Genomic DNA, 25,062 nt, shown 5'->3' on the forward strand with positions numbered 1-25,062 from the left:
TCCTTACCATTTCGGTGGTATCAGCAACTGGGAAACGAACATTTACGCTTCGCAGCACTGGCACAGACGCGTGTGATGGCAAATGCACATTTAAGAACAAAGTTATGCCACCATCTTTATGCAATGGCCCGTCGCATTGTCGCGCCGGTTCGAAGTGAAGCAACTATTCGTACCGGACGACAACCGGTGTCCATGTTGGCTTCTTTTGTAGCCATTCACACACACACACATACGAACGAACAGATCGAGAACTTATCCGTTAGCTGACCGAAGCCGCTGTCAACAAGGGGTCAGCCAAGGTTGGCAGACGGGATATGGGGCGAAGACAACACTTTTGAGATTTATGCTTGCGTACTTTCGCCGAACGGCTGGAAGCGACCCTACTGGCTACAAGGAAGTCGACCAGCCGTGGTCAGACAAATGGATTGTGCATGCCACACTCGAGTGCACGTCCAGTGTTCGGGATTGCCGGTGCTGCCAAGTGTTGCACATTTATTTTAAAACCTCTACGGTTGCCGTGGGTGTTGGTGATGTAGCTGGTATGTAGTAGCAGCTGTTACTTAGAGCAGTCCTGGGTGTGGAAGAGTTTGACAGTTGCAAGGATCGGTCGGTTGCACATGAAAGTGTATTCGCACAGGAGATCTGATTACTTCAACTCGATCGGATACAATACTTAGTTTGATCGCATCCTTAAAAATGACTTCGAATGATCGGAACTTCTTGAAAAATCAATGTCACTGGGATGACGCAATCGTCAGTGAAATAAGCCCAATTAAGGAAGAAGTCGTATTAGCATCCGATAGTGTATCGGCCGTCATCTGCAAAGACCCTGTGGTGATCCTGAGGTAAGGCTTACCATCACATAGACACATGCTTATCACTAGATAGCACACACTATGCACTAGACAAAGACGACATAAAAACTACCCGTTCGACCCAAACCTACCAGGTCGAAGCCATCCGGCTAGTGATGGCAACTCCAGAGAGGATTTATCAATCCACTCCGACTCCATCTTATAAAAACCGGATTCAACTCCGGTAAAAACCCGGAGTTTACTTCGGATTACTCCAGAGTTGACTCGGAATTACTCCGAATTAGTTGATAGAGGATAACTCGGGAGATCCGCAGCGATCTCCGATTTTAACTCCGGATTTAACGTCGGTTAGTGCGCGGGCGCAGTTACAAAAATAGTTTAACCATTTCTACATTCTTTTTTAATAGCATTTCCAAACACCAAGCACCTCCATTACCCAGCGGTGGAAAACCGGCACACTGTATTTGGATCCTTCGACCCGTTCCTGATCATGTGCCGTAATTTTAACGATGTCTGCGATGCGTTCGACCCTGGCATGACAAATGCCGCATACCATCGACAGCATTCTGATTCTTAATGTATATGTTCCAAATCCGTCATGTATATGTTCCACCCTGGCTAGTGGGCTTATTGGTCCAAATAAACAAATAAACAAATTAACTATTAAATTATGATAAAAAAATAAAACACTTTTTGAATTGTTTGAAGAACGAGATTACGCAGCCTTGACATCAGGGAGTACACAGCGTCCTAGCCATGGTTCGCTGATTTGTCGCACATAACCTTGCTCACAACTCTCGCAAGAAAGTCCCCGATATCCAGGCGGACAGCTACACTCTTCAACCAATGAAGCTGAGCCAAGTCCACGGTCGTCATGTGCGGCTGAGTCCATCATTACGTCCAACAACTTCATTGCAGTCGGTTGTTTATCTGCATACTGCATGCGTATCAGAAACAGTTCGATATTGCTTAGCACCATCATAATATCCTCCCGTGTAGCTTGCGTATCATCCATATGCTGCCATTTATTGGGAAGTAAACTGACCGAAACATGATTTATAACGTTCTTGAGGATCGTGCCTTTATACCAGTGTACCAACACCTTTCCATTACCCTGAAAAAGTAGATTTGTTTTTTTTTGGCATTAAAGAGCAAAAGCGTCTTTGAGAAGAAATCTTAGGATTGTCGAAGGTTACCTTAATTATTACGTCTGGAGCATGCACAGTTTCGTCGATGCCTTTGTACTGGACTTCATAGCGAATAGATCCACCGTACGAGTTGAGCTGATTGCCCATGTAATTATTCAGATAGGAACAGTACGAAACGTGATGTGGTGAACGTGAGTGATCGTGAAGACTCGGAAAAATCAGTTCCACGCCATCATAAAGGTGACGGAGGATGTAATCTCGACTACCATCGACTACCATCAATCGATCGTAGCCACTCCATGGTCCTACAGTATCTACGATCGCGCCCGGCCAGTAGGATGGTTTTAACTGCGAAAAATCAGAAAAGAATTGAAATCAAAAGTGCAGTTTGTTGATGTCCTCGGTTACTTACAATGTGTGTGTACAAATTGGCTCTGCCGCAAGTAGTCGATACACCAAAGCAGAAACAGTGAATACAGTCAGCGGAAAAGCTCGTTTTGTTGTTAAAGGTGTCCTGCTGGCACACAGTACCATTGTCAGTTACGGTGACAATTGTGTCAGGTGACACGAAGTGAGTGCCCATCGTGTTGATGATCTCGCACATGTACGCACCGGAATCGATAGGCTGCATGTTTTCGCAGGTCAACCGGCCAATGCCGTGATCGTTGTGTGATTCACACTTTAATGGCACGTGTCCCAGATTCAGACGCCATGCGATTAATGGCACTGGAACTCCGGCAGTACGGCACGTAATGTTCAGAATACCACCAGCCGGAATTGTAAGTGATGGTGGTGGTGGTTCAATCACCGATGGTGGACCTACGGAATGTGGTCATCAACAAATTATTGAAATCTTTAAAGCTCCGCCCTTATGACACGGGATGCATCTAATACTTACTGCAACCAATTTCGTCCGATTTATCCCGACAGTCCGGGTGCGCATCGCACTGGAATGCTTTCGGTATGCATTGTCCAGACCGGCACTGAAATTCGTCATATCGACAGGGTGCATCGGGTAGTGTGGCACAGTTTTCTTCATCCGAACCGTCTCCACAGTCATTTTCACCATCGCACAGCCATGTCTTGCGCACGCACTTACTGTTGCGACATTTGAACTCGTTCGGTTTGCACCTATGGTACATACTGCAACTTGACTCATCAGCACCATCGTTACAGTCAGAGATACCATCGCAAATCTGTATCTTTGGTATACAGGCTCCGTTCATGCAGGTCGCTTCATTACTAGAGCACGCAGCCGCTGATTGTTGGTTCTTATCTCTTGACATTCGTTCAACAATCAAATGTACTGTCATGCTACTTCCAGGTGTTGATTTTGAGTAATCAACAGCTTCACATACGTATTCACCACTGTATTCATTCTAATGGAAAAAAAGAAATAAAGAATAGTAGACGCTAGGAATGTTGCATAAATTGATGACAGATAAACAGTTTCACGGAGCAAAAGATGACAACTAACCTCAATGTTTGGTATTTCCAAACGACCGTTTATGTTTCGCGCGCCGGGTGGTAAAGGTAGACCATTTCCACGAACCCAGCTAACCCTGGCGTGCAATCGACCCTCATCGCGACACTGAAATATGCCATCCCTGCCTGCAATAACGTCAAATATGTATTAGCAGTGGAAGAATATTGCATTTTCTAACCTGATTAAAGTGCATTGTTTTTATGAAGATATCTTGAACATTTTCCTGTGATCACTTTTCACAAAGTTCGACGTGGGTCGCTCAATACCTAATTTCGTGGGGGTCATCAAAACCCGATCTCTGTGCCTAAGATCGTCGAGATGCCAAACTGCGTATTTTGCGTTTGTTTCCGCTTGAGCAACGTAGGACGGTCAATTCTCAATGGTGTACCACAATTTGTTTCCCTGAAGTTTTCAGAGAAATTCTAAATACGTGGAAAGAGAGACGAATATTTCTTCACCATGACAATGCAAGCTATCCCATCCGGACCGTCCCCCCGTAGCATAGACTGACTATCCTGCTACGTGGTAAAATAAGTCTTGATACGGCCAGGCCTTTCTAACCGAGCAAAAAAAAAACAATGCAAGCTTTTACACATTGGTTCAAATCATCGCTTTTGTAACCGGCCAAAACGTCGAAATGATGATGAAATCCAATGAATTCTTTTTATTCCAGCACATCAATAAAAAAAAACCATGGTCATAGATTTTCGTCGCCAGAAGGTGCTGTTGAAGCGTTCAAAAATCACGTTAAAAATCACGGTTTGACCGCAAGCAAAATTGTCTAAATCATACTTGGGAATAGAATAAAACCATTTTTGATAATTATTATTCGCATTTTCATTATTAGGCCAGATATATAGTCTTATGGTTATGACAAGTGACCGTCGTATGACACACATAACACATTGCAACATATGATTCTAGCTAGCCGATGTGTTTGCAAAGAAAGTAAACCTCTGAAAATGGAAGTTTTAACAAACATAGGAGGATACAGGCTTTCTCGTAAAATAGAAGAAGAAGACATTGCAAATCTCACCGCAATTTGCAACCGGGTCAGCGGTTGGAGAGAAGCAATTGAAATAGCTTAGAATTAAAGTGTAATGAAACCATAAGCTTCATTTCAATGCGCATATTGGGTTCGTAAGAAATCTTCTAACTTTCATCCATCCGTTGTGTGGCAAAGGTATCAAAAATTATTTGATTTGAGGTTTGAGATGTTGTCCAGAACGTCAGCATTTGCTGCTATTCGAATGGCGTGAAATTTTAGCAAAGATAGGCCTTAAAAAGGTTAGTCTCGGAGCAAGAAATGCAAGATGTATCGCAAAAGCGTACTTACCTTCTTTGATTGTTTGTATATCAGGATAGGTTCGAAGGTCCAGTTGAGGGATGACTAGTAAAAAATGAAGCAGTGGAAAGAAAAAGTAGAAATATACTTTAACTTACCTCGCTACATTAACAATTGGTTACCATTTATTCATTTTGGTGGTTAACGTGTGTGTAGCATAGCATATTAACGTTCGTAATAACTAGAAAACGATCAGCGTGATGCTGATCACGCTGATTAAACAAACAAAAAATCACCCATTAAATCCAATTAGTTGTTTCAGTTCCAATTTGAAACGCTAAATGAGTTACAGATACGGCATTGCTTATTTAAACCTATTTATCACTGTTTGAGATATTAATTAGATGATGGTAATGATATGAATCATGGCTAATAAATTGAAGCTTAGTGCATGGGAAGGGTGAGATTAGATTAAGTTATGGTGTTTATTTATGGAATTATTTATTATTATTTAAGGAATATTTTTTAATTTATTAATTTTTATACCAATTATTATAAGAATGGATAATCAATTTGATTAGAAAAAACCAACAAAAAGTTAAATTGAAATAAAAAAACGAGTTCTATAAGCCGTTTTCAACTTACAATTAAAATAAGCTGAGCCATCTTCGTTATTCTGCATGATCACGGGGATAATATGAAAACGCTCTTCCGGCTGTACCAGAGTTCCTGGCAAAACTTGGATCACTTTTTCCCGTATATCGTTTTCCTCCATTGACTTGATCGTAGCTAAAACCCGTACAGTTATCTCTCCGAGCGATCGTGCCTTTACAAGAAATGAGATCGGTACACCAACCTTCGGAGGAACGGTTACGGATTTCGTGCAGTTTTCATCTGCAAACATAAGATTGAAATGTACTGAAATGGAAAAGATTACTTCAAGAGAATAAAGCCACTTACCTTCCAGAGAACGTCCAACAAATTCGATCTGATTGAACACGTTGTACAGAGTCACATCAGCGTTGTACTCTCTTTCAAGATTGTTAAACAATGTAAACTGCAACTCGACGACTTCACCTCGTTTGATGGAGTACAGAAGATTCTCAACGATGTAGGACGGTAGGATCGTTGTGAACTCAATGGGCTTTTTGATGATACCCAAACCATACTCCGGATCAATGGAGAATCCCGTCAAGTACCAGGATGTGATTGTATCCGGCACTACCTCGATCATCTTGTTCGTTCCAGACCCTCCAATGGTCACATTCTTCCATAACCACGATTCTGGAAAGTTTGTCCGGTACAAGGCTAATTTAGTTCTGGGATTGTCTGTAAACAGTCCTTCTCGTGCCAACATATCGTGGGCTTCATTGAAGGTGATGTCATCCAACGTCTTCACGAACACTCCCATACTCTGTGAAGTGAACATATCATTCCTTTAAAGTATCGTTCAACTACCTCTATTGTCCAACATACACTAAACTTGTCAAACTCATTCTCGACATTCAGGCCGAATCCGTTATACACGCGCATGATGTCCTTCCAGAACAAATCATGGTTCTGGTTAAAGTCCAACACATCTTTGTCGTAAGCCGCTAATCCGATATACGCTCCTGGTCGTCCAGACATGAGAATCTCAATTTCCTGTCCAGGTTTAACTTCCTGCTTGTTAATGCTCATTTTAATCTGTTTTGAAAGAGATACATAATTCAGAGCCTTTGTACAGTGTAAGAAGGAAAAATAAATCGAATGCAGGTTTACTAACCTTGTTAAGAAGCTCATCAAAATCAATGTCCAAAACGTCGTGCAATACCGTTTTGTTCATTACAGTCATAACGATAACTTTCGCCTTCGGTATCATCTTCTCCGTGGCCTTGAACCGAAGTGGATATTTATTCTGCTTATTCGGACTGATAAAACCGGCATCAATGATGTTGCCCTTCGATAACACGTAGTACACAAAGAATGTCATTTGTTCGTTAGACGTTACCCAAAATTGCAATAACTTGTTCTTCTTAATCCTGGAAGTAGAACAAGATACGGTTTTTTTTATATAATTAAAATATTTTAACATTATTTGCTACTACTCACGGTGAGTTTAATTCCAGTTTTATAAACGCATTTGTAACGCCACCCACTTTGTCCACTCGCTCGTTAAAGTAGAATCCGTCTTGGTTAGAAAACTTAAAGAAAAATTAATCAAGATCATTAAAAACATTTACTAAACAGCACAAGAGTTCACTTACGGTTATATACATCTTTTGTATATTGTCACTTGGATTCAGCTCTAATTTGATCAAACCTTCATCGTCACTTGTGGCATTGGTTTTGTATTCGATGTCCATCACTTCCACCTCACCGGTGATACCCTTAGCAGGTGTTCCATCGTGGTATCGGAACTGAAGTGCACATTTGAAGCGAAGTCCCGGACGGAAGTAAGAGATATCTTTTATCAACTCCACACTGTACATATATTTGTACACAGTGATTTGAGATTCTTTCACCACGGTGTGATCTGAATGTTAGAATTAGTTGTTAGTCATTAGTTATGAATCGTTGTTCAACACTTTCCTTACTTGAACTCTGCTCGATGAAAGTCGTCTTTACACGTACATCTCGTTGGTCGTCCTGCCTCTCCAAGATTCGAAAGAATCGCATCTCTACCTGTACAATGCCGTGCATTTCGAACTCTGTCTTCTGGTACAAATTATCGTCTTCCAAATACAACTCCACTATGGCCAAACCCTTCACCGGTTTTCGAACATGGTAGTTAGCTGTTATCGTCAGATTCAGTCCTTGGTGCTCCTCCAGAGGGATGACGGTTGACACAACTTCTACGTCAAACGAAGGCAACACATACTCTTTCATCTCGAATGTCTTGGATACGAGTAGTTCTCCGTCGACCGATACCGAGATGCTCCAGATCCCGAGCATTGGAGTTTGTCCGATTTGAAGATTTTTCTCAAACACTCCGGCGTACAATTCAGCCGAGGGCCACGTTCGGACCACTTTGTCTTGAGGATCGCGGATCGCCACTTGAACTGTTTTTACCCGTGCAGGAGGTTTCAACTCGGTATCCAACACAATCACACGAAATTGAACTGTATCGCCCGCCTTGAACGCTGGTTTATTGATCTGTATTAAGCCAGATTCGGATTTTCCAAGGTACACCAAAGTAGCTTCCTTGTAAAAGGCAAAGCCTCGCTGTCCTTCGATCATAATTTTGTAGAATCCAGATGATAAGTCCTTAGGCATCTGTAAGTGAGTAAGTGTTTAACATTCACGCACTAGTGTTTTCGAACGCCCTCGTCTTACCTTAAAGAAGATTCTTTTATTCACATTGTTCGGCAGATTAACCATCTTCGTTACGTTAAGAACGTTTCTTCCATCGTCCGTACGACCTTCGATACGTAATATTAGGTTAACATTGGTCAGATTCAATTTAAAGTTGCTGATGGCAACCGTATAGTCTTGGTTAGCCCGAATAAATTTAGGACCCACGACCAGTAAACTGAAACAGAATAATCAAGGGCAAATTATTTTTACACTAATGTTTATCACTGAACACAGAAAGCACCAGAGCTCAGAAGTGCCTACCCATGAGCAGCTCCTATGAAGATAACCACCGTTAAAATTTGTGAACTTATACTATGCCACATGTTGTTCTAGCGTGGTGCGAACTAGCGTCCGCTTGGGAAGATGTCTATCATTGATCTGAATCAGGCGTAACATGCATCCTTATCTTGGACGTTCTACTATGAATGAGGAATTCCCTTTAATTGATTGTTATTGCAAATATGCGACCTGCATCAATGCCGGGTGCTGATAAGTATACTTCTTTTGCCTTAATGTTTTTACAAATTTCCATGACGAGCGTAATAGATACGATTAATCAACCTTCAATCGCTTTCCCTTCAATAACTGTCAATAGCAAAATTTTATTTTTATTCATTTATTAGCGTAGGGACGGCCAGGCCGTATATCTCTGTCAAGAGCAAAAGAAGAAAGGGGATCTAAACACTTCCGTGCGATAATGCATATTTTTGTTGGCAGCAGTATAATGGCAATACGAACAAAACAAACTCTTAGTGATTGTTTGTAAATAAAATGGTTTGATTGATTGGGTTTAGAAAATTTTATTGCAGTTAATGTTTGTTCAAGGTGGACAGCGTATATTGAGATTAAATCTACATATAGCTACATTTGTTTGTAGCTTGAGTCTTAACGTTACGAAGTTAACAAAGTAGCTTTTGAAAGATTTTATGAGTACTTGAAATTTTCATAACTGTAGGTTAGGGTAACAAATCTGTAAATCATCTTAGTTTCTTCTTTTAATAAGCAAGATCGAATATTTCACATAAATAATAGTTAAACACTTTTGATACATATAAAACTATTAATCAATAAAAAAAATTTCAGAGGGGAAAATCTATCAATCATATTTTCTTAGGAAAACATTTTTCATTTTTAATATTTTTACAAACTTTTATTTAAGAATTAAAGTTACTATCGTTCAGATTAATGTTTTATTGCATGACGACCTATTTGAATCTGGCCATCTTAATTAAAAACTTGCTGAACACATTGCACACATTCGTTTGAACCATTATCTTTGGCATATTTTATGTGTTTCGAACACTTGCAACCAAATCACATCAAGGTCAGAATGTCGTATTGGCATTAATAATAAAAAGTTTTCTTTAAAATGTTTCACATTGTGGGTACAAATACACTGACACGCAGATCGTTCGAACAGCTAACTAGAACTCAACTCTTAATAGACAATTCTTATCAAGATCCACCATCGAATCCATTCTATGTGGAAAGAAATACATTCGAATTTTTAAGAGAAAAGCCATTGTTTTCATTTTTTATAGAAATTCACTATTTCTAAAATATTCCATTGAAAGTGTTTTCATAACAATATCTTTGAAATAATTTATACCATTCAAAACAAGTATTTTTAAAGTTTTTTTTAACAATTTACACGACATTTCATCTAGATTAACATTATTGTATTTTTAAGAATGTTTTAAAATTTACAGATTAACTATTTAATTCTTCTTACGAAAACTTCTGGAACTGTTAAACTTTGAATTCGCACATCTTGAATTCGTGTAATTCGAGCACTACTGAGTTCCGGTGAGCACGAATATTCGGCGTATTATTTAGCTAAAGATTAGACACTAAAAATGTTGAAAAAGACACTAAAATTGGTATTTACAACATATATTTTCACTTGAAGTGCAATAAAAAAACATAATTTTTTTCAAAAGCATTGACTATAAAAATATAGAAAAAAAGAAGAAGCTTATTTTCTTCAAATAAATTACAGCCTTGATTTTATTAAAATAAATACACTATCTATCAGAGCATTTTGCTTCCTTAAGGGATGTCACGCTTGGACGACATATACACTAAGGACTCCTGAGAATTTAATATACCATTAACTGAAACGCAATCCTGTGAAAGCAAAATCCGTGCACGGCTGGTAAATTTCGAACAATAAAGTATGTCTTTTTGCTTCACAGTTACAGCATCAAGCAAAGGAGACGCATTTCGTCGAAAGTGATATCATTTCTGTAAGGGGCGAAGTGAAAAACAAAAACCAAACCACCACCACAGACAGCACAAATCTGAATTTGCACCGTGATAAAATGGTAGCATATTTGTACCATTTCTTTTGACTCGCGCACCGAGTATCATCTTCCTTATCTTGTCCGGTGGTAAGGTTTTAACGGTGTACTTTTCACTGCCGGATCGTTTTCACCTCTATTTCGGGCGATGTTTCTTACTGTCCAAGCTTTGATTGTCCTTTCGTGAAGGTTACCCCTAGTCGGTGGTACCATTTACTTAACACTGGCGCGCTGACCTTTGTGAGAGTTTATGGTGGTTCTGGTTGCTCCATGAACTGCGTTTCAGTCGATAGCTCTGAGCTTCCGGTACTCGTTAACGGCAGTCAAACGTCCAGCGTGCATCCTGCTGATGGTACCCGAAACCCATACTAACTTCAAGTAGCGACGCGACTTTTTCGAACCATTCTCCACCAAACATGCATTCGGTGGTTGTGTTTTTGCGAATAACTTCACTCCGCAGTCAGTCTATTTTTTTTTTTGTCTACTTTGCCCGCTCGCTGAATTCTCGCTTCAGCTGGGCACATTTCAAGGGACACGGAAAATCTCACCGCTATGTCTTCTTTCGCACTGGGCTGTGATTTTCGAGTGGGATTTCTTCGACCAGATCGTAGCCCGTTTGCAGCGCAGAGTCGTGCAAGATTGGCTAACGTATTACGCCAAGATTTATGTCCACCGTATACGCACGGCAAAAAAGGGACGGAAGTCAAAGGTGTCCACGAAACGGACAGGGCAGTCTGGGTAAGTCTGGACGAGATGAAAATCCAGTTGCAACCAGCGTTCCCGGAAGCTCGGGAACAGATAAATGCTCCAGTATGGTAGTCCGCTCAGAAGCACTAAAAGGGAGGAACAAACAGAAGAAGAAAAAAAACTACGTTTGCCTCTTTTTCTAGTGGATTTTGTACTACGCTCTCGTTGAATGAAGGGTTGCAGTAACCTTTCACTGCTAGCATCCACCCAGGTTTTTGGCACGTTCAGCGAAAGCATTAGGACATCTTTCAGCAATTCCTGTCCGGACGGTTTCGAGCCGGACTAGCTGGAATGAACTGAACCATTCGAACCCACTTCCGTAGAATTCGCGTACGGCACCGACAAGTCCTTTCCGGTGTTCCGTTGTTTAGACTATAGAATCGAACGAGACATCGGCTAGCCAGACGTTGAGGCAAAAAAAACATGTAAAAGCTTCCATAGAAACACACAAAAACCTCTCCCAGAGGGCTAGAAACGGCTTCCACATTACTGGAGGACATTGTCTGGTGCTTGGAGTGAAAAAAAAGGTAAAGAACGAAGACCACTAACTCACGTAACGTGTTGACCTATGATGCTGTCCCATTCTGCTGCACCGTACCGGAAGGATAACGAAACACGAACCGATATTCGTACCCAGAAGCTGGACAGTTTTATTTTGCAGCCGAGAAAACGTGATAGGAAATCCTTTCAATGAGCCCATTTTTATGCGGTTCGACCGATGCTGGACGGTGGGAACGTTTGCTTTCGGATCGTTACCGCTCCCTTTGGTGGACACGGGACAAAAGGTTGATTTATGCATCGTCGTTGTCCGTGCCCACGAGCTTCGATGAACGTTTCCGATTTCCGATAATTTTCAAAAGATTACATGTGTGGTGCGTTTTTTTATATTTTTGTTATAGCAACAGAAGCAGCAAATTTTACTGCTACCGTTTTGCTGCAGATTCGATCATGCCGATCGTATTACAGCTACCGGGGTTTTGTAGCGTAGTGGATTATTTAATGCATGGACAATGGGTGATGTATGTAGATACGGTTAGAATCTTTATAAATGGAAAAAGGATTTTGTTCGCTGTAACTAATACATTATGTAAGCTTTTGCCAAGGTGTAAGGAAATGTAAACCACAGATTTTTAGAAAAATAATAATGCATGAATGTCATCTGCATAATTTGATGATATAGTGTGATTTGAAATATTTATTTTTTTTATATAAATATAAATAAATAAATAAATAATAAATATAATATAAAATATATATAAATATAAATATAAATAATATTTTTTATATTAATATTTTTATATAAATAAAATAAAAAATATAAATATATAAATAAATATAAATAAATATAAATATAAATATAAATATAAATAAAATAAAATACAGTAATGAAGCACTTAAATTAGTTGATGGCTCTTTTCTGACCTGTCATTATATTTTTCACTAGTTGCATACTTTAAGGCGTTTATATCCATAAAACAACATAAGCCTGTATTTAAATGAAGCGCTTAAGGCGGCTTTCATTTTGACAGAAGCACTTTGAGAATAGATCGTAATTAAGACAACACACATAATCTTTTTGCGTTTATGTTTTCGGATTAGATTGTTTTCCTAATATAATTTTTAAATCAACTACTTGGCAACTGGCAAAACAATGCGTTTTAACCCTTAGTTTTCGTTTTTCTCTATTTGGGAAATGTTTACAAGCTTTTTTATAAAAAACAAACTTGATAAGCTTGAAACAAATAATATATTGTAGATACTTGAAAATATAGCAATTTCTTTATTATATATTTAAGCATTTAATTTAGCCCATACTCTTTGTGTATTGTTGTCCATTATGCAGATGCAGAAGAGCATCATATAAAGACACTCTAACAAAGGGTTACGAAAAATAAATAAACCTTTTTGTTTTGTACATAAAACTTATTAAATTGTTGTGAAATAAAAGGGTAAATTTGTGTCTTATGTTACTTACCATAAAGTGAGCATAAATAATTATCAACATAATCACAAGACTTTTTTTAAGTTCATGGTAAGCATGCATGAAACACAAATGATTTTTATTTATCTGCTTAATGCATAATAGAACGTTTAACTCTATGTTTCACTAAAAGGTGTTTACAAGGATTGATCTTTAACTTATTTGCTTAAAACGATCATGTTAGGGAAACTTTTTCACAGGACGTACATTATGCTAACAACTACCGTACAAAAAATGCTAAGTTGGCTTTCAGTCTTTAAAATCATAATTACAATTTATTTCACGAATACAATTTTGAATGAAATCTACAAAGCGTGACGAAAAGAAAACATCTCGAATCGATAAAATACCTATTATATTAAACTAATTCATATTTGATTCTCGTTCTTCTTCTTTTTCTTCTTCTTGGCGTAACGACCTCTGAGGTCATGCCGGCCATTTTTGGCTAACGAGACTTCTTTTACCACGTAGCTGGATAGTCAGTCTCCTCGCTTAAATAATGCTTATCAAACATGAAAATTTATGACACAGTCCATTGTCAGCAGCGGATAAAGGTTGTTAAAAAATATATCGCCATGTCCTTCAACTTCAATTAATTAAATAAATCATTTTAAAAACACTCACTAAAACAGTTGTTAATTATGTTCCCCATCTAGAAGAGTGGATCATAAAGTGTACACAAATATTTGTATAAAAATAAAAACTATTACGATTTGTATGCACTTGAAACTAAAAACTTAACCACCTTCGTACTTCACAACGCCGCTATCAGTACTATCAAACAGTGCGGATGAAAACTGAAACAACAACCATAAATGAAATGAGTTGTCAACATCACACCACTCAGTGTCGCATCGGTAGTAAAGAAATGGAAATAAAGAAAGAGACAGAAAGAGAGAGAGAGAGAGAGAGAGAGGTGGAGAGCAGGAAAAAAAAGAAACATACACCAGAGAAGAAAATTAAAAATTATTAAAATTTGGTTTGAAGCACTTTGTGTTCTACACTCCGATGGCAGGTTTCCCTGGCCGCGCTACTTCGCTTGCTTTCGTGTTTTTTAAATATATAAAAAGCGAGCTTTGCACGACTGGACAAACAAATGTTGTCGTGCTCTATCGCTTTCATCTAACCGGAAGCATTCGGATCGCCGAGCCGGTGTGGAAGTGGACTGTCATGTTGTCTGGGATCGGAATCGCTTCGGGGACGCTCCAGTGCTGTCCAGCATCCAGTGTACGGGCACTCGGCAGATGGTGCTGATGGCAGAAGACAATTTTCTGGAAGCACATCACCCAGCCGGTACGGGTACGGGGTTGCCGTACCGGTGGTCGTCGGGTATTGTATCTACCAAAATGTGGGACCAAACTTTCCGTCCGGTGATTCTTTCCCTGCATCCTTTTTTTTCTTTTGGTTTGAGAGAAAGGATGTACCGTACGGTAAAGGGATCCCGGCGTGGGGTGGCGGATTTTACGAGTTGTTTTAGATTGTTTCATAACTGTTTCGGGTGTTTCGGAAAGACCTTCATCGCAACATGGTCTGCTTGCTTCGGAGGTGGTGGTTTTTTTTTCTTTCTTTTTTTCTCTCCCCTTTCTGCAGGTACAAGCCATCCGTGCCATTTTCGATGCGAAGTACATTCGTGCGGGGTGGTGGTGAAGTTAGCAAGGAGTCAGTACATCCCGGAAGTAGACACTGGTTCATTCGCCATTCGCTGAACGTTCGTTCGGAGGCAACCTTCCGTTACCGTTGTTTCATCCTGATTGCGCACCAACCTACGGGTACGGGTTTTTTTGTTTGATAGTGTTAGTTATCTTCACTGTACCGTATGCTGCCCGAGAACTCACGGGTTTTAGTGGGAAACTAGCGCTTTTTCACCATTGTTTCAACACATCCATTTTTCCCGACCGTGTTTGCTTCTTCTTTCTTTTTTTGTTATCCCCGGTCATACTTCTTCAACATTTTCGGTACGTTCGGTTCGGTGTGTTTTCGCTTACTCTTATCAACATTTCTTCAGCAAAACCCCCCGCAGTACCCAGAGGGTCCGCTACCCCCCTTCCAGGCACAACGTGACAGTTCGTGGTAGAGTTAGTTTATATAAACTTTTCACAACACATCGTGCCGGTGTTTCTACCGTCGGATGGAGAACGCTTCCATTCTGCCCAGTTCTAATTTGTCACCATTTGAGTGAAAGTCACGTACCACAAGCTCATTATATTCCCTCATATTTCGAAAACCCTGGTGGCGGCTTCGCATCGCTCGATGGCTGTGTTGTTTATTCTTCGTACGTAAGAAAGCAGGCAAAGGGAGCTGCCGGCAAAGAATAGGGTAGCAAGAATACAGAAGGCTGGTGGTCATTACGCTGTATGATTGAGTTATGGACTTGGAGCAGGACACGGGCTGGACAGTGAATCGTTTTCGTATCCGGTTTTCACGTGCGGATTGGGCGAAAGAAATAACAACGAGTCGTAAGGAACGGAAAACCGACAAGAAGAAAACAGAAAGGGGACTATTTTTTCTTTTTGGTTTGTTCATACTATCCAGGAGTATCGACTATTGAGGAGGATATGTGAATGAAAAGAATAGATAAATATTGTTAATTAATTAGAAATATTTTTCCTTATTAAACCTAAACTTTTTAATCGAGTGAATATGAGCGGGTATTAAAAAAAGCACTTTATGCTGGACATATCACTTAAATCAACATCATCATCATTCCTTGGTTTAAGGGGCGGCCTGGAGGACCATGTGATAAACTGCGCCCGTCCACACGGCAGGACTGGGTTGAAATCCTATCCGGACCGTCCCCCAGTAGCAAGGACGGACTATCCGTCTACGCGGTAAAAATAAGTCTAGTAAGCCAGAAATGGCCGGCGTGACCTGTAAGGTCGTAAAAAGCCAAGTAGAGAGAGAGATCATTCCTTGGTTTAAGATTGTACAAAGGACTGACTTGATGTATGATGATGTGAATTGGTTGTAATAAGTTTTTTTTCACGCAAATAATGCTTTTAATGAAAAAAAAAACAAAATAATAAAACAATTAAAAAAAATCTAAAAACTTAAAAATCTCCTAAGGCCAGGCTTACCATTTTTTTTTGAATAATTTTGAAAAATTTTAAAAAATGTTTTATTTTAATGCGAATTTTTTGAAATAAATTTCGTTTTACTCAGATAATGCTTTAAATAAAAAATAATAATAAAAAACAATAAAAAAAAATTAAAAAAATCTAAAAGAATATAAATTGTGGGGCCCCCACACAAACCCCCTCGCCCCCGCCATCGCAACCAGAGTTTTAAAGGACCCCGAGGATTCTCAGTTATGCCTTCCAAAAAAAACTCCCCCACAATGCAAAATATACCTCATTGATTTAAGTTCTTCGACAGTGCGACTTTCTTTAGTTTTGGGGTCCCAATTACCGGAATTAGTAGAATTGTCACATGTTGAATATCACAGATTGATTCCCGATGTGCACTCGTGGATGATGACGAAGTGGGGTGAAGTGAATTTCCACCTTGCCCATGTACTCTACGGACACTGATTCTCCCGGGAGTATTTGTATGTCTGTGGCTTCACCCAGTCTCCGGACTGTCCCGGGTGCGCAGGATTCGGACGCAACGTGAAACGTGCAACAGACGGGAGGCGGAACATCGTGCGCGTATAAGAGACGAGGATCAGGGAGATCACGAGTTGGCTGCTGCCGTGGAGCTTCCCTACTGGATAGCTCGTGGTCAAGCTACAGTTGTAGCAGATTTTGCAGAAGATTTTAAAATGATTTCAGAAAGAAAAAAAAAATTTTTGTTTAACTAAAACTCCTTTCAACTTTTTCTTATCTGAGGACGCAGAGAACATGTTCATTGAACAGCAAACTCGTGATCCAATGAATTTATCCAGGAACGCGCTGAGTTTGTCAGGATTTGATTTATTTTTAGTATTAGCTCTTTGTGAACTCATTATAAATAAAACCAAACTCTGTTGATGGTAGAGGATTCTTAATTCAACAAAAACAAATACTGTTGTATTCTGGTGTTTCTCAATTTTTGTTTCTCAATTTTTTGCTATGAAATTTCTTTCCTAAATAGTAATAACAGAAAGCTTTTACTATAAATAATAAATATTAGTTTATGTGGGTAAACAATTTGCTTAACCAAAATCCACTTACCTTTCTTCGATTTTTACAAATTTGACACGACATTTTGTATGCGCTGCAAAAGCTTTTCCAATTTTTTTCGACAGGAAGAAAATATATTTCACCCTCACTTAAAATGATTACCTATGCACACAAATGCACTGACAGATAGTTGCACTTTATTCTCGAAAGTATTTTTATTTCCACTTTCCGATCATTGCAGAAGGACATCCCTTCGCTTTGTTACTGGATCAGACTGTCAATCAAGTGCATTCGTCAATTATTACAATGACACTCAGCGAAGTAAAGCTGAAAAGCGAATTCTCACATACACACGTACACAAAATGGACTGCTTTTTATGGAAAATCAATAAGCTACCTGAATTGTTTTATTACTCTTTTTTATGGTGTAATTTTTGTCTTTTTTTAATATAGGTAGATCAAACTGAAAGAGAATTGGAAAAATGTTTAATAAACACACATCAGGTGGAAAAAGGAATTGAAAAATGAAAAGAAATAAAAAAAAACTTACACCGTGGGTTTATGATTTTTGTGAAAATTTTATTTAAAAATGCTGTTTTTATTATTGATCGGTTTCGATCGCTTTAGCGGTTTACAGTATTGTTTTCATTTCTCACGTTACAATTCGCCCCGTGCATTTCTGTTGCCCAATCAATTCCCAGTTTCGCTTCGATACAACGATTCGGACGACCTTTTTTTCTCTTTCTCTCGTGTTTGTGTGTTTTTTTTTGCGCTTTTCAAAATGTTCCTCATCAAACACACCCGAAGCGGACAGAGTGGATGAAGCGCTGATTTTTATGTCCTTTTTATTCGCTCATTGGTTTCATTTACACACTGCTTCCATTCGCTTCAAGTTCGTCCAATTATAGAGTCGTTTTACAGCAAACGGTGCCCGATACCTTGTTTTTCCTTCTCTGTTTTTCCATCCACTTGGGTTTGGTTGTAATTGATTTGCGTTCTTCATATTTGCATTTGGAGAGGGCAAGAAGAAAACAAAAAAACTAAAACCCCGACCAAAAACCTTCACTCAAAACATAAACAGGCTAGCGTAGTTTGGCTGACGTTATTTTTTTCTTTCTTTGTTTTTTATTAATTTAAAATAATCTCTCGGTTGGTCATTATTGCGGTCCGTTGCACTGACGAAGATGCAGTGATGGGTCACCCAATGCTCATTGGGAGAACAGGTTATAAATTCGTTACTCTCCAGTGCCTGCACACTATTCAACGCTTCGGATGGGGTTTATTAAAAAAATAAAAGCACACTGAACCCGATTCAAATACTGACAACCTGACAGGTATGAGCGGACCATCGTTTCATTGCAGTAAGCAATGCTGCACCTCGTTAAACACAAATATATCTACGGGGCGTATGAAATGCTACTTACAGTTCGTTTAATTTCGGCACTCACTCGAACGAATAGAACATTTCCAACTGGATGCAGATTGTTGCTTTTTTTCCCTCTTTCGTGTGGATGAAAATTTTTCATTTTCAAAAAAAGAAAAGCTTCACAGAACAACCGGGGAGGCAGAAAAATCGCCACCCAAAAAAAAGAGCCGAAATATATAAAAAAGGTAACAATAAAACTCGACTCTTGAAGCATCAATTCATAGCATTTAATGAGTAAACCTTATCGCTCACTCCTGTTCACATATTCGAAACCATTCGAGCTTGTACGAGACAGTTGAAATAAGAGTTCCCGCAAGCCGTTCGCTTGCGTGTGTGCCTTCCCATCACTACAGTCTTATATTTTAGCTTCGGGTTTTTTTTTACAATTTACTCTTCAACGGTTCGAATTATAATCGAAATATTGCCTTCCCACTGCTATGCAGCCTGTTCGTCTAGGATGCACATCCACCGTTGCTTGTGGAGTTCACTACTTCGCCACTAATCACTAGCATCTCACTCACTTACCTCTCGACTCCCGTTGGGATGTGCGTATTTACAGGTCCTATATATATATGTGTATGGATAATCGTTCGCGTTATCTATCAACCTATTCGTCTACCAAATGTTCGAAAATGTACAGCTGTTACGGCGAGCATTTGTTAAGCACAGGCTTTGGGATTATAATAATTACAATTTGCCCTTTTGCGGATTTGCTCCAAAAAACCACGCGAAGGGAATTCAGGGATGAGGCGATAATGTCAGTTATCCGAGTGATTATTGCGTTCACTCTAGCGACTCTATTTGCTCCCTGTCCACTTGGTTTTTTTTCTTCTTCCTGGTTGCGTACGATGATAAGTAATGTAATGCGATTTATCATGCTATTTCGGGCGATTTGCTTCTCTATATGATGCGGTTTGTTCCATTGCTTTGTTTGAAATCAGTTCATTCCCGTGCAACTCCCCGGGGCGGGTATTTATTTTTAAACCGGGGGCGGAAATAAAATCATCACCATCGATCATCACGGGACCGTGCACTTGCGTGGGACTAATCCGGACACGGTTTAACGCCTCACCTTTTCTCCTACGTTTAGCTTACCAAACCTTACCCCGAAATCTGTCCGTTACAGCTTATCGAGCAGGTTTGACACGAGCAACGGTGCAAGGGCACCGTTCGGATCGAGTGCCGTACCGGCCGGTTGCTGCCGTTTCGGTTTGTGACGCGTTTTGGACCATTTTTTCGATTTCCCACTACCTTTACCCGTGTGCGAGGTGGCGACAGTGTTGGTGGGTTCGGGCGAGGATGCAGATGCGGCCGCTAGTTTGCAAGCTTTCAGTGAGCTGGGAAGATGTTCCGACCGGTTACAGTGTGGTGTGCGCAAAATTCGTATGCTAATTTCGGCCGGTTCCGGTTGTGGTCGTTGCTCCGTATGTTTGCCGGGATGTGTGTGGGACTATATTTTTTTTTTTTTGAAAAGAAAAAGAAACAAGACGAATTTGTATTCGTGCTCAAAAACTATTCAACTTCAAAATGTCTGCCGTAAAATGATTTTACGAACGAAATATGGAGACGCCTGGTAGTTTGTAAAAAAAATCCAAAACACCAGGCGTCTCCATCGCTTGCAATAAAACAAAATAAAGAATTGAAATGAATAAAAATCGTGCAAAAATAAAATAAATACATCAAACTTGCACCATACTACTAGGCATGGTCAGAGAAAATCACTTACGCAATCTTTTATGCTTTCGGCGTTCCGACTAGCGATGGGGGCTTTGTTGCTCTTCACAATACTGCTGCTAGCGGTGGATCCACTAGTACTGCTGCTACTAGTGCTGCTACCACTGTCGTATATCATCGCCCGGTTGCGAAGCTCGTGCTTTATGCTCCAATCACGGAGATAGATATCGTTCTGTATCGGAATGCCGCCGTTCGATAAGCGAACTATAAATTGCCATCTGAAAAAGATTTATAGACGCACGCGGTTCGCATCGGTTAGTTGGTCGGAAGGAAGCAAACCGAAGGCTAAAGGAATGAATGGAGCACGAGTTGATTCTGCCAGCAAAATGTGGAGTTTTTTTTATATCTCATTTCTATTTGTTTGGCGAGGGCAACCATACTGCAGGTTACAGGCGGAACGAACAGAGAACAACGGGATCCTTGTTGGGTGGTGCAGCATAAAATCAGCTACCCTTAGCAAAGCCACTCCATTTTGTAGTCTTCTTTTCTCGTTGCTCGCTGCTTACGTTTTCCCACTGGTGTAGTTTTGCTGAAGGTTCACCCGTACGGAATACGAATAGAAATCCGTTGAATGGAACCGGATTTTCTCTGCTTCCCGGCAAACTCATCCAAAAAAAAAGGATGCTCGTAAATTCAGCCACCTCTATAGCACGACGCCGGGCAAATCTTGCCTCGAATGTGCCGCAAAAGTCGAGACGAATGCACTGGTTTGGAACGACGAGCTTAAGAGTACAAGCCACTACCAAACCCGAATACCACGGACCCCCTCCTCTACCCCGCTCAGCTGTACGACCCACCCAACCTTCCAATGCATCGAGCCTCCATAAAAGGCCGGTGATGGTTGCTACGCAGTGCGATGGAAATGCGACGAAGTGCGAATCCGACAAAAACCGAACCGAACCGGCTTTGGACAGTCGTCGCCATCATCATCGTCGTCGGCGCCGTCGGCATATCACGGTGTCAGGGATCAAGAATGTCATCTCTGCTGGTGAAGAAAATGAATTATAAATTACACTTTCCTCACCATTCCCCGGGTCTTCTACTGGGCCCTTTTCTTTCCCCAAAACGAAACGTTGGTGTAGGAAAATGGTACTTGTTCGTTGTAACTAAAATGAAGTTGTGCGATTGTGATGCTGGGAAGCGGTACGCCGCAAAGGTGCAATTCATAGTCAAGCTAGCGGCACAAGTGTAAGGTTATGATTGCTTCATGAAATTCTCTTTCTCTCATACTTTGTCTCTTTCCATATTCATGGAATATACTAAACAGTTTTCCTTTTCCCTCGCTGTATTTGGTATTTCAATTCCAGCCCAAAAAGAGCTCAAGGGTTTTTGGCGGATGATTGTTACCGAGTAATTCATCTTGATCGTGACATGGTTTCACCAATGGTGGCATTGATTCAATTGTCAAGGACAATCTAAAAATAGAAGCAATCTTCTGATTTATTTTTGCAATACCATTAAGGTAAACTAAGAGTCGAAAATTAACTGAATTGGTTTATGGCACCATTGAGAAAAATTGAACTATTTTGATTATTATTTTTGGAACATTTACCCGGTGAAAAGTGAAAGTATAAAATTTTTTAAAGTAATAAAAGTAGTAAAAGTAATAAAAGTAATAAAAGAAATAAAAACAACAAAAGCAATAAAAGTAAAAAAGTAATAAAATTAATAAAAGTAATAAAAGTAACAAAATTAAAAAAGTAATAAAAGTATTAAAAGTAATAAGAGTAATAACAGTAATAAGAAAACAAAAGTAATAAAAGTAATAAAAATGATAAAAAATAAGAGTAGTAATCAATAAAACGCAATTCAAATCACTAAATGATGCGCTAAACGACAAGTTTTTTTTTTTCATTCCAACTACTTAAAACCAATGTACAGAATGGAAAAAATGTATTTTCTTAAAGAAATAAACTCCACCGACCGTTAGTTAGTTGCGGTTCTAATACTTACATGAATAAGAACCCTTGTAAGAAATAAACATATCGCCTTGATACATTGATTACAATGTCATGATAATGTCATGAATGACGTATTCATTTTGTTTAAATTGTCATTCATTCATTATTTCGAAGAGCTTTGGCTAAAAAGTAATCCCACACAATTTTCTCATCCATCTCAACTGGAAACTCACACAACCTCAGTGCCATTTTGATGCGATGAAAGACGTATTAAACCAGATAAATCAATCCAAACAAACCACGTGCCGTAGTACATCCCAGTTAACCGTTTAGTGAAATTTGTTAAACAATCAAAATTATCGTACCATTTAACGATCCGATCAGGAAATCGCATGCATCCTTTTCAGCGCCCGTATCAATGAAAAGCCTTCCGCACCGTTAAGTTCTTCCACTCGGTGCGATTGATTAATGTTTCGGGTGGGTTTGGAATCGTAATGAAATTGTATCTTCACCGTTACCGTTGCAGCCATTGTTAAAGGCACCCTTTTGTTTTGCTCCTTTCTGCCTTTCTCTCTCACTCCCTACTTCCCTCTCGCGACCATAAGGTGGTAACGCAAATGGGTTGGGCGTTGTAACATATCACACTTACCTCAGCACCATTTGATGTAATCGCGACTGTTGTCCCATTTTGCGTAGACAGCGACAGGCTCCAATCACGGATAATTGATGAGTTTCCATTATTTTGATCCCTTCCTGGTATTGTTTGAACGCTTCCAGCAACATATCTAGTCCGGTAAGCGAACGAGGGAGACGAGAAAAGTTAGAAACGGGACAGAATAAATAAAATGGATAACGATGGCAGAAGCGATTGGTACCGGTGTGCTAATGCTATCGATCATGCCCTATCACAGCGCATCCGGCACAACAAAAGAAACCAATAAAAATAACCCCCTACTCCGTAAGGGCACACGAAAGGGCAAGAAAAAAAAACGAAAGAATCGAATGGAACAAATAGCACCGATAACAAGGAAACAGATCGTACGAGGGCAAACAGGGTAGGATAAATAATTTACACGTACTTTGCTCCATCAGCCAGTCGCCGTACTGTCGGCGAAGGTCCGCATTGTACGGATTGAGTCGTACAACGCGTGCAAGCAACCGACCGGCAGCTGCCGGCTGTCCACCGTACAGCTTCACCAGCTCCAGGTAAGCAGCGGTAAAGAGTGGTTCCAGCTGAATGCAACGTTCCAGCATCCGGATCGCATCGGTCGTACGGTTCGATTTTCTGTAGCGATGGAAGCAGAAGGAGAAAAGAAACGAATGTTAAGAAGAAATTGATTAGAAATGTGCACGAAACAGTAAAGGTGTTCCATTGGTCGGTGTTGCTGGTTGCGACCGGAGCGATAAAGAAAAAAAAAAGAGCCAGAAAGGACCTTTCATCGAAGCGACGCGAACGGTAGCTACCATTAATGGCAGTGAGCCAAATTACAAGGAAAACATCCTTGTTTTCTCTTACCCTTTTTGCTCACTGTCCTCCTCCTAACACACATTTAACCGGATAAAAAGTGTACTGCAAAAGCATTCGTAACATGCTCCACCAGCAGAGACTGCTAGAGATGAATATTTTATAATCCTTTTCATCTGAAATGGTACTAGTCTTTATGTGTTTTCTGGCGAGTGGCGAGCTCTTGTATCCATTTAACTGCTTCACTACAACCATTCCAGCTTACCGTAAGTACATACAAATGGGATCAAAATCAAAAGCAAACCACGAGCTACCCAACGCTGGGCACCACTGTTTTCTACAGAATGGAGGGTGCGTCCGTACTAGTGATGGGCCATACGATTCATTTCATAGCTCAACCCATGTCGGATGCTGAAGAATCGGAATCGACTCCGTTCCGTGGGTGCAGCTGGTTCGGACCGACACGTAAATAGAAATAGGTTCAGTAGTTCCGATCCGATCCGTTCCGAGTAAGCCTGCGTGACCTTAGAGATCTTTGAAGCCAATAAGAGAGGGAGAGAGAGAGTTCCGATCTGAACTCTCGGAACCCACAGATTGGAGTCGCTTATGGTAGCTTGCACCTACTGAACCTACTGTCCAGTATGATCGAATCGAGCTCGATCTGAACGCGAGGTTCAGTAGTTCCGATCCGAACTCTCTGCTCACACGGATCAGAGTTGCTAATAATAGATTCCACCTAACGGAATCGTTGCACCTACTGAACCTACTATTTATTTACTCCAACCGATTCGGGTCGCCTATGGATGGCTCTGACCCGGTAGGTTTGGGTCGACCCGCCCATCACTAATCCGTACGTTCATTTGCGGGGTTGTGCTTTTATTTCATTTTCCTTCCCACCATTTGCAATCATCTAACCCCATCGTTAACGTTTACAAACCCCAAGCAGGAACGGTAAGAAGCTGAGGAATTTATTGTCTTTTATTTTTGCTTCCAAAAATAAAGCGAGTTTGAATGATTTTATCCACCTTAAAACATCCGGAAGGAAGGAACGGTGGTTAGTTGAATGGGGAAATTCGGAAAGCCAATAATGAAGGCGATCATTATCGTAAGGATGATGATGTAAGCTATTGTTGCTTTTCACTACGGTTTTTGTCTGTTTTGTCAGCACTTGTCATCTTGTCGTTAATTTTGATGACACTTTTAGCAAACAAAAAAACTAGAGATTGGTTTTTCACGTACAGAAAGTTCCGAAAGTTCACACTACGTTAGTGCGATGGATTGAAGGATCTACTCACGCAAAACCGGCACGCAATACAAAAGCGAACACACAAAAAACCCCCG

At 40.1% G+C, this 25,062-nt stretch overlaps 2 protein-coding genes across 5 annotated transcripts in view; both read right to left on the minus strand.

Moving 5' to 3' along the window:
• Positions 1-1,505: 1,505 nt before the first annotated feature.
• LOC125769007 (CD109 antigen-like) lies at positions 1,506-8,716 on the minus strand. Its single transcript, XM_049437370.1, has 15 exons — positions 8,332-8,716; positions 8,050-8,245; positions 7,311-7,989; positions 6,981-7,249; positions 6,826-6,917; positions 6,500-6,755; positions 6,211-6,420; positions 5,695-6,148; positions 5,380-5,628; positions 4,786-4,839; positions 3,441-3,574; positions 2,862-3,342; positions 2,376-2,782; positions 2,012-2,311; positions 1,506-1,929 (listed from the first exon to the last, which is right to left on the minus strand). Exons 1-15 carry the CDS (start codon positions 8,391-8,393, stop codon positions 1,531-1,533), a joined length of 4,242 nt encoding a protein of 1,413 aa, XP_049293327.1. The 5' UTR covers positions 8,394-8,716; the 3' UTR covers positions 1,506-1,530.
• A 9,037-nt stretch (positions 8,717-17,753) lies between these two features.
• Positions 17,754-25,062, minus strand: part of LOC125769016 (protein O-mannosyl-transferase TMTC1-like) — a 148,320-nt gene continuing 141,011 nt past the window's right edge. For all 4 annotated transcript variants that reach the window (XM_049437391.1, XM_049437389.1, XM_049437390.1 and 1 more), the window contains 4 exons: positions 23,336-23,541; positions 22,906-23,041; positions 20,348-20,573; positions 17,754-20,071 (listed from right to left, as the gene is read on the minus strand). In XM_049437391.1, coding sequence (XP_049293348.1) covers positions 19,742-20,071; positions 20,348-20,573; positions 22,906-23,041; positions 23,336-23,541 — 898 coding nt within the window. In that variant the 3' untranslated portion in view covers positions 17,754-19,741. The remainder of the gene's footprint in view (positions 20,072-20,347; positions 20,574-22,905; positions 23,042-23,335; positions 23,542-25,062) is intronic.

This window comes from Anopheles funestus, chromosome 3RL (assembly GCF_943734845.2).
Source record: "Anopheles funestus chromosome 3RL, idAnoFuneDA-416_04, whole genome shotgun sequence".
In the NCBI taxonomy this organism is placed as follows: domain Eukaryota; kingdom Metazoa; phylum Arthropoda; class Insecta; order Diptera; family Culicidae; genus Anopheles; species Anopheles funestus.

Coding starts and splice junctions, on each gene's coding strand:
- LOC125769007 (XM_049437370.1), bottom strand. CDS start 8,393: ATGTGGCATAGTATAAGTTCACAAATTTTAACGGTGGTTATCTTCATA. Junction 4,840..5,379: donor TGGCTCAGCTTATTTTAATT/GTAAGTTGAAAA, acceptor ATTTTTTACTAG/TCATCCCTCAACTGGACCTT. Junction 2,783..2,861: donor ATCGGACGAAATTGGTTGCA/GTAAGTATTAGA, acceptor CACATTCCGTAG/GTCCACCATCGGTGATTGAA.